The 8,779-nt window shown below is 48.5% G+C and overlaps 1 protein-coding gene across 1 annotated transcript; it reads right to left on the reverse strand.

The window, feature by feature from the left end:
- Positions 1 to 3,052: 3,052 nt before the first annotated feature.
- LOC122004597 (E3 ubiquitin-protein ligase TRIM71-like) lies at positions 3,053 to 4,490 on the reverse strand. The gene is made up of 3 exons (XM_042559459.1): positions 4,188 to 4,490; positions 3,768 to 4,100; positions 3,053 to 3,691 (listed from the first exon to the last, which is right to left on the reverse strand). The coding sequence occupies exons 1-3, from the start codon at positions 4,488 to 4,490 to the stop codon at positions 3,053 to 3,055; spliced, it is 1,275 nt and encodes a 424-aa protein (XP_042415393.1).
- Between the last annotated feature and the right edge of the window lie 4,289 nt (positions 4,491 to 8,779).

Here is an 8,779-nt window from a genome sequence, read left to right on the forward strand (position 1 = left end):
CTCGGATTGATCAGATGGTGGATTCCACGGTTGGCTGCGAAAGGATTTATATGTTGGACGCCTACCAGGGGTACCATCAAATACCTTTAGCAAAAGAGGATCAAGCAAAGGTTAGCTTTATTACAGCTGATGGTACTTTCTGTTATACTGTCATGCCCTTTGGTCTCAGGAATGTTGGAGCCACATATCAAAGGATGATGGACAAAATCTTCCGGGAACAGATTGGGGGTAATGTGGAGGTTTATGTGGATGACATACTTATCAAATCCCCATTAGCCGTGAACCTAATCCAGGACGTGGAAGAAACATACAGAATTCTCCGTCAATATGGATTGAAGCTGAACCTCTTGAAATGCTTATTTGGGGCGAAGGGAGGAAAATTCCTGGGCTATTTGGTGATTGAACGAGGAATAGAGGCCAATCCAGAAAAATTTCAAACACTAAGGGATATGCAGCCTCCTCAGAGTCTGAAGGAAACTCAAAAGCTGATCGGCAGAATAACAGCCCTATCAAGATTCATTTCCAGGTCCGCAGGCCGGGCTGCTCCTTTCTTCAAGGTGCTAAGAAAGGCTTCCAAATTTCAATGGGATGAAGAATGCACTAGAGCTTTTGAAGAGCTTAAGAATTATTTGAAGACTCTACTATCTTTGTTTAAGCCAGTTGTTGGGGAGCCTTTTGGGTCTACTTATCTGCCACCCCTGAGGTCGTGGGGGCTGTGCTCGTTAAGGAGCAGGACAATGTACAATGACCAGTGTATTTTTTCAGTCATCTATTAAAAGGAGTCGAGTCTCGATACACAGCTCTCGAGAAGTTGGTTTATGGATTGGTCCTCATGGCTAGGCGACTAAGACCTTACTTCTTATCACATCCCATCACAGTCTTGACTAACAACACCATGGGAAGAACTCTAACTAATATGGAAGTTGCAGGTTGGCTTATTAAGTGGGCTAGGGAATTAGGCGAATATGACATACAATACCAGCCACGCACAGCAATTAAGGCACAGGCCTTGGCCGATTTTCTGACGGAAGTTCATCAAACCAGCTCTGAGGAAACATGGAAAGTCTTTGTAGATGGGTCGGCAACTCACCAAAGAAGCGGGGTCAGGATCTTGTTGATATCTCCTCAAGGGGATATACTCCAACTTGCTGTCCGATTGAATTTCCGAGCCACTAATAATGAGGCAGAATATGAAGCTTTGTTGGCAGGGCTGTAAGCAGCTCGACATGTGGGGGCAGCTCGGGTGGTCATATACTCAGATTCTCAACTGGTAACTGAGCAAGTAACCGGTAATTTTATGATTAATTGTGATAAGTTGCAAGTATACCGGGAAGCTTATGAAAAGATGAAAGAGGAATTTTCGGAAGTCACGGTAACCAAGATTCCCCGAGCAGAAAATGAGAAGGCAGATGAACTAGCAAAGATGGCCAATTCTTTGACTACCTGGGTGTTAGACCGATCAACGGCACAAACCTTTCTCATAGCTCAGATAGATTTGCAAAACAATAGAGAAGTGACTATTGATTGGCGGGCCCCCATGATCAGCTACCTTAGGCAAGATATCTTACCAGCTGACCCAGAAGAATCACGATTGGTTAGGAAGCAGGCTCATGCTTATGTTATGATTGGAGATCAACTCTATAAGAGGTCTTTCTCTAGACCCTTACTCAAGTGCTTGGGCATAGAGGAGGCAACCAGGCTTTGCGGGAGATACATTTGGGATGCTGTGATAGCCATGTCGGCGGTTGGACACTAGCTCGAAAAGTACTCCTGGCCGGGTATTTTTGGCCAACTCTACAAAAAGATGGCCAGAAGCTGGTGGATACTTGCCTCTCTTGCCAGAAGCATCAGAATTTGTCACACCGGCAGACAGCTCTACTAAGAACATCCATAGTTTCATGTCCCTTTGATCAATGGGGCATGGATATAGTAGGACCATTTCCTATGGCTCCAGGTCAGAGACGTTTCTTATTGGTGGCGGTGGACTATTTCTCTAAGTGGGCGGAGGCAGAAGCCCTGGCCAGGATCACGGAAGACGCTGTCATCCAGTTTCTGTGGAAGAACATCCTCTGTAGATTTGGTATTCCGCATAAACTAGTGTCGGACAACGGAAGACCATTTCAAGGACAGAGAATTCAGGCTTGGTGCAAGGGGTTTGGCATAACGCAAGCCTTCACTTCAGTAGCATATCCACAAAGTAATGGTCAGACCGAGGTAGTCAACAGAGAAATAGTGCGAGGTCTGAAAGTTAAGCTGGATCATGTCGGAGGCAATTGGGTGGAAGAGCTGCCAGGCATTTTGTGGGTCTATCGTACAACACCTCGAGAAAGTACAGGTCTGACATCATTCCACCTGGTTTATGGCAATGAAGCAGTCGTACCCATAGAAGTTGGAGTGCCATCGGTCAGGAGGACATTATATGATGAAGAAAACACAGAGTGGCGGTTAGCTGAGTTGGATCTTATTAGTGAAATTCGGGACAGAACGGCGGCTCGGCTGGAGGCTTACTGACAAAGAATGAGGCAAAATTATAACAGAAAAGTAATTCCTCGATTCTTTGGGGAAGGAGATTTGGTTTGGAAGCAAATCAAGCCTATGGGGGACGTGACCAAACTAGCACCTCAATGGGAAGAATCTTACAAAGTCATCAAAAAGTTAGCATCCGGAGCCTATTATTTACAAGATGATCGAGGCAAGTAGTTAGATCGACCATGGAACACTAACTACTTGAGACCTTACAGAATCTGATGATGTGCAAAGAAGAGTAAACCGGGCTGTGAGCTAAGCTGTCACTTGATTGACAGATCGGGTAAGAAGCAGATCGGATAGAGCGATGCAGGGGTGTAAGAGCAGAAACTGTATGTCCTAATCTTCCTTTCGGCCAGCTAAGCAGTTCTGGCAAAAATAAGCTTAGAATATGAGCGGAAAAATAGCAAAGTACTTTACAAGAAATTACTAAGTTGTTATATACAAGTAGTCAAGAAAAGATCACTTGAAAGGTGCAAAAATTTCATCAGGGATCTCTTTAAGGATCCGGTCATGATCTAAAAATTCAGGAGGCGAAACTGACTTTAAATAGTCTTGTTCGTAAAGTTGACGCAGAGCCCCCACCCGCCCCGTAGATAACAGACGTGGAGAAGCGCTGTCCAGCCTGTATACAGAACTCTGGGGAACGAAAGTACAGGTCGTGACTTTGTTTACAGCGATCTTGCTCCCCATCCTTATAGATTGTCAAAGCCGTGGAGGCCCCTTCCGCCATAGCCCGGGCTTGAGCCAGTTCATCCCGTGTTGCCAAGAGTTTTGCCTCCTGGGTCGTTAATTGCGCCTCCTGAGATTTTAATTTCTTGTCTTGCTCCTGTGCTAAAGTCTCAGCAGCCCACAGCTTCTGGGTTAATTGATCAATGGACCGCTGGTGCTCCAAAGCTTGTTGGTCCATGCTCTGCTGGTGCACAACGTCGATTTGATTTTTCTCTTCCTCGAGGGCCTTGAACTTGTTGTTAACATGAGTCAAGGATGCTTCCAGATGATTATTCCTTTTGGTCAGATCTTTTATCTCAGCTCGCAGAGCGTGATTATCTTGTTCCGGATCGCTCAGCTGTAGCTCTAGCTCGGTCACCCTGTCTTGCAGCAGTTTATTCTGGTGATGAGTAGTGTGGAAGGACTGATTTATTACCAGGGACTCAGCACAAACCTGAAATACACGAAATACCCAGGAAATATCTAATAAGAGCAGGAAAAATAGCATTTGGAAGGACAAGGGAAAATACCTTAATATACAATTCTGAGAATCTGTCCATTTTAGTAGGGGGAGGTAGGGAGTCCATTTGTTGTAGGCTCTCTTCCCATATAGTGGCCAAGCGACCTTTCATTTTAAGGGAGCTGGTAGGAACATCTTGTTGGGACAATAACTTCATCTCAGAAGGCACAGCGGTGCAACAATAGTGATGAGTAAGTGGGGTTAGTTGCGAAGGTCCAACGGCCGAGCCAGGAGGTGGTGGTGAAGGCCTCGCAGCTGAGCCAGAAGGGGCTGAAGAGGGCGTTTGAGGAAACTCTGATGGTATAGTGGAAGAAGGGCGAGTGGCTGGACCTGCTTCATCGCCCTGCGGTAGTTGCGATGTGGAAGGTTGAGCTAACGGAGGTTTGACCTGAGTATTTGATGGAGGGGGGTTATTTGCCTAGCTCAGGACTAGTGTCGGTGTTGCAGTAGGAGGTGACTGAGGAACGGGTGAAGGGTCGGAGTCTGGCGCAATAGCAGGGGTCGTATGACGACGCCTTTGAGCCAAGGGCTGGTCGTCCGAGTCTGAGTCGTTGGAGGGCAGTCGAACCCTGCGTCTAGAAGGAGCGGGGATATCATGAGCCGACCGCTCATTGGCAGAACAGGCTTGGCGAGCTGCCTGGGAAGCTTCCCGGAAGGCGGGACTGGCGTAGGGTACATTAGCTCTTCGACCTAGACCTCGACCTGGGACATAAGTGTTGGGGGGAGGATCCATTGTCTGAAGAGGGGTCGGGGTAAAGGATCGAGTTGACGGCGACGTCCGGGAGGAAGCCCGGGCAGCAAGTCGGGTTGAACGCGAAGTCCGAGGACGAGCAGGGACAGCAGGTCGAGGAGAACGCTCAGTACGGGGAGGAGCAGAGCGGGCAGCAGAGGCACGTCTGCGAGCAGTGGATCCTCTTCGTGGGAGATCAAACCTGGGATTGGCAGAAGAAGCCCTCCCGACAGAGGTTGAATATGAGAATGGCAGTGGTCTCCTTTGTAGGATAACTCGCCCTCGCCTCATTATCTCCGCGTCGTTTAAGGGAAGCGGTAGAACCTCTGAAGCATGAGTTAAAGCCTCAACTGTGCAAGACAAAGTAGGAGGTGAGATGCGATTTGAGAAATAAAAGGCGTTAGGTAAAAAGAGAGTTACAAGAGGAACTTACCTAGCGAATAGGGTGTCTCTAGAGTAATGTGGCTCAGACAAAAATAGGATAGCACTTCTTCATTTAATAAGCGTGTCAGATCCAGTTGCCATCCAGCCAAGCGTGACGAGGCCTCAATATAAGATGTATCCAAATGGAAGTCCCCTAGCGGCGGATCCGGCGGAGGTGCAGATTGCCATTGTAGTGGCTATTCTACCTCATGGGGAAAGCGAACAAATAGGAATTTGCTTCTCCAGCTCGGCTCCAAAGAGGGCAGGGGTGAGAAGAAAGAAGTTCGGAGACGAGGTTGGAAGCGGAAGGTGCCTTCTTCCTGGCGGCGAAGGGTGAAAAAACAGTTAAATAAGGGGGTGGACCAACCAAGTTCACAAACGTCACAAATCACAACAAAGCCGCAAAGAATCCTGATAGAGTTGGGCGTTAATTGTCTCAGGGGAATTTGAAAATGGTGGCACACAGCAGAGAAGAAGGGATGAAGAGGAAAACGAAGGGCCGCCACAAATTGCTCTTTAAAGAAGGTGTTGTATCCCTCGGGGGGAGCATAAAATTGGTGGATGCCAGTGGGGATGACCACATGGGCAAGGTCATCCTCAACCCCGTATGTATAATGCAGGTCATCCCGATCCAACTCGTCGAAGGTGGATGAGCCTGGGTAGCATATCGTCACCAGAGATGATAGAAAAGAGAGGGAAGCCATGAGGAAAGGCACAGAAGGAAAAGATTGAGCGGGAAAATATCAAGACAAAAGCGAGGGGTCAGGAACAACAATAGAGGAATCACTGAAGGAGGAAGAAGGTGCACAAAAGTGTGGGGGCGAAGGCTAAAGGGGGTTATTTATAGCCGCCTTGCAGAAGGACAATGTTGTCAGGCATCATCCAGCGGCGCAGAATAATAAGTGGGAACAAAGAGGGCCGACGGATCTTCGTTGAAAATAACGCCCGAGGGTATATGTGGAAATGTAAGCATTGGCGTAAAGTACGAGGATAAAAATTTTAGGAAGAGACGTGACAGCTTCCTTAAGTGACCTAGCCTCCCCGGCCTGGTCTCCACCCATGCCAGATCTGGAAGTACCCTGACTTGGATAACAAGAGAAGGGCTTGACCGAGAGAAGGGACCGACCGGGAGGCATACTTGAGCCACGATGGTCAGTAGGCAAAGATAAGAGGAACAGGCCGGGATAAAAAAGGGTATCCCGACCGGGGACAACTGAAACTTGAACTGGAGAGTCGAAGGATACTTCTGTACTGGCTGCAATACATGTGGGTCGGGAAACATTCTAGGTAGTTGAAGGCGGTCAAAAAACATGCAAGGCAATGGATAGGGTGTCAAGAAAAACTAAGGAGAGATCGAAAGTTAACATATCGCAGAAAAATCAAACACGGTTGAAAAGATTAGATTTGATAGCATCATTTTTACAGAGCAGGGTAATCTCAGTGTTATCTATCATCAAAAAAGTACACAATGCCGCATCAAGGCATGGTCTTCGCAGGGTCCGTAGGGTCCGCAGGGTCAGCAGGGTCTACCGGGTCAACAGGAGACTCCGGGAGAAGGAATAGATCGTTGTCATCCTTGAAGGAGGGAAGCGACCCATCGGGAATCTCTCTCATTAGGCGATCGATATCTAAGAAGTCCTCTGAGGGGGCAGCACAAAGTAGGTTCTGCTCCAACATTTGTCGAGCCCCGTCACCCGCACCACAACAGAGCATGAGATTCACCAAACTCCCTATCTTCTTCAGGAAAAAGGGGGAGGAGACGTATGCTCGCCATGTATGCTCGTAGACGACCCACTTCTCCCGCCCGGTAGTCAGACAATTATGCTTGGACCTTCTCCATATCCGCCTGGGCCTTTTCTGCATCCGATCGGGTCACAGTCAAATCTTGTTGGCTCTGAGAAATAGTCTCTTGAGCTTTCAGAAGGTCGGCCCGCATTGATCTAAGAGTTGCCTGGCTATCCTCCCACTTGCTTTGAAGAGTTTTCTCCCGGTCGGCGTGGGAGGCCAATTGACCCTGGACTTCAGTTAAAGTCTTCTGAAGAGTCTCCCGGGCTTCCTACAGACTCGCCAACTGGGCATCCTTATTATCCAGATTAGCCGCTAGCGCCCGACGTCTCTCCACTTCAGAAGCCAATTTGGACTCGCTTGTCTGCAGAGCCGCTTCCAAGGCCTTTATCTTATCAAAAGCTGCATGAGAAATGTTGCGGGCAGACTCTGCAGATTCCCCAATCAATCAAAGATAATGCGCTAGGTCTCCCGGAGTCGGGTTAAGGGGATCACGGGGAGTTAGTGGCAACTCTACCTCCTCAAGATGAGCCTTTAATACTTCATTCTCCCTCTGTAAGCGGGATGCATACTGAACGGCGCTTAGGTTGGCAGAGCAGGCCTGCATTAGATATAGGATGAAAAATTATAAAAAATTCTAGCAGAAAAGCATGGGGATAAGAGGACTTACCGAAATAATCTGGCAAGCCACTTGATCTAACCCCGTCATGGGAGGATTCTTCCAAAACTTCCGATTGCCTGAGCGCCAGGAGGCCGTTAAATCACCCTCTAATTCAACCAGGGCAACTGGAGGAGGAGCCTCTTCTGTAGTCCCTTCGACGGCACCAAGCTCTGTGGAAGAAGGCAGGCGCCAAGAGTCAGTAAAGGCATACTTCTTGTGGATTTTCCTCCGAGATCGAGGAGTAGAGGCCGGAGTAACTATCGGGGGGTCGATGGATAAAAGGGCAGAACTCCCGAGCTGGGCAGTGGCATGAGGAGAAGCCTGAGTGTCAGGAAGAGAGGCCTGCCCCGAAGGAGCATGAGCAGGAAGAATGATTTGCCCGGAAGCTTGGTCAAGATTGAGGGTCGGGACAGATATCTGCGGCGACATAACGGGAACCTCCGACCCCAAATTAATCTCCCGGTCGGGAGTAGCGGTTCTAATTTCCAAAGGGGGAAGGATGACATCTGAGCGATGGCCGGAAGGAAGAGGTGGAGGTGACGCCTGAGTCACTGGAGTAACTTTCTTCCTCATACGCTGGAGCTTTAGACGTTTGGCCGGCGGGGGAGAGGCAGCTCGTTCTTCCCCGACCTGCTCTACAAGGGTTAGGTCTTCTGCCACAATGGTCAGATCCTCTACAGGAGCTATACTCAGGGGGGGCCGAGGAAACTTCCTCCTGGATCGACGCGAGGGGGGCTAGCTGGGTAGCAGGAGCAGACCGGGAGGCGGAAGAGCCAGACTGGGAAGAAGCAGCCAAACCCTGCTTCAACTCCGCACTTAAGGCTCTTAAATAGGAGACAGATTGGCGTTTCACATTTGTGGAATACACACAGAGCATGGCAGCCTCTGCAAAGTAAAAGAAAAAATATCTTAGTTAGCGAAGAGCTGCCAGAAGGAAAACGGGGTCTTACCTAGTGGAACCCTTATTTCAGCCTGAACCGGGCTGAGCCCGAAGGAATACAAAAAGCCTTCCAATAGAATGATGGATAAGCGGACGCTCACACCCTGCAGTTTTGCTGAAGCATCATCGCAAAAAGGTTGATGGTGATGTACAGAGAGGATACTAGGGACGTCAGGGAGCCAGGGGGTCGGTTCGAACAGGAGTTCAGATGATCTAACAAAGAAAAAGCAAGATTTCCAACCTTTGTTGGAAGAGGGCATATCAGAGAAGAATTTAAAGTCAGGTCGAGCTTGCACCATGAATACTCCAGAATCAGATCGTTTAAAGGAATAGAAATGATGGAATAGTTGAGGGGTTAAAGAAAGTTGATATATGCGACACAATATGACCGTGCCGCATACGGCTCGGAAGAAGTTAGGGGCAAACTGAGAAAGACAAACGCCAAAGTACTGGCCCAGGGCGAGAATAAAAGGATGTATAGGA

This window comes from Zingiber officinale, chromosome 7B (genome assembly GCF_018446385.1).
Source record: "Zingiber officinale cultivar Zhangliang chromosome 7B, Zo_v1.1, whole genome shotgun sequence".
Lineage (NCBI taxonomy): Eukaryota > Viridiplantae > Streptophyta > Magnoliopsida > Zingiberales > Zingiberaceae > Zingiber > Zingiber officinale.

Bases quoted from the DNA above. Each gene is read 5' to 3' on its own strand.
- LOC122004597 (XM_042559459.1), bottom strand. From the start codon at position 4,490: ATGGATCCTCCCCCCAACACTTATGTCCCAGGTCGAGGTCTAGGTCGA. The intron at 4,101-4,187 runs GTCCTGAGCTAG...CAACTACCGCAG, and splicing joins CTACTGCAACACCGACACTA to GGCGATGAAGCAGGTCCAGC. The intron at 3,692-3,767 runs GTATTTTCCCTT...CGTGTATTTCAG, and splicing joins TCTCAGAATTGTATATTAAG to GTTTGTGCTGAGTCCCTGGT.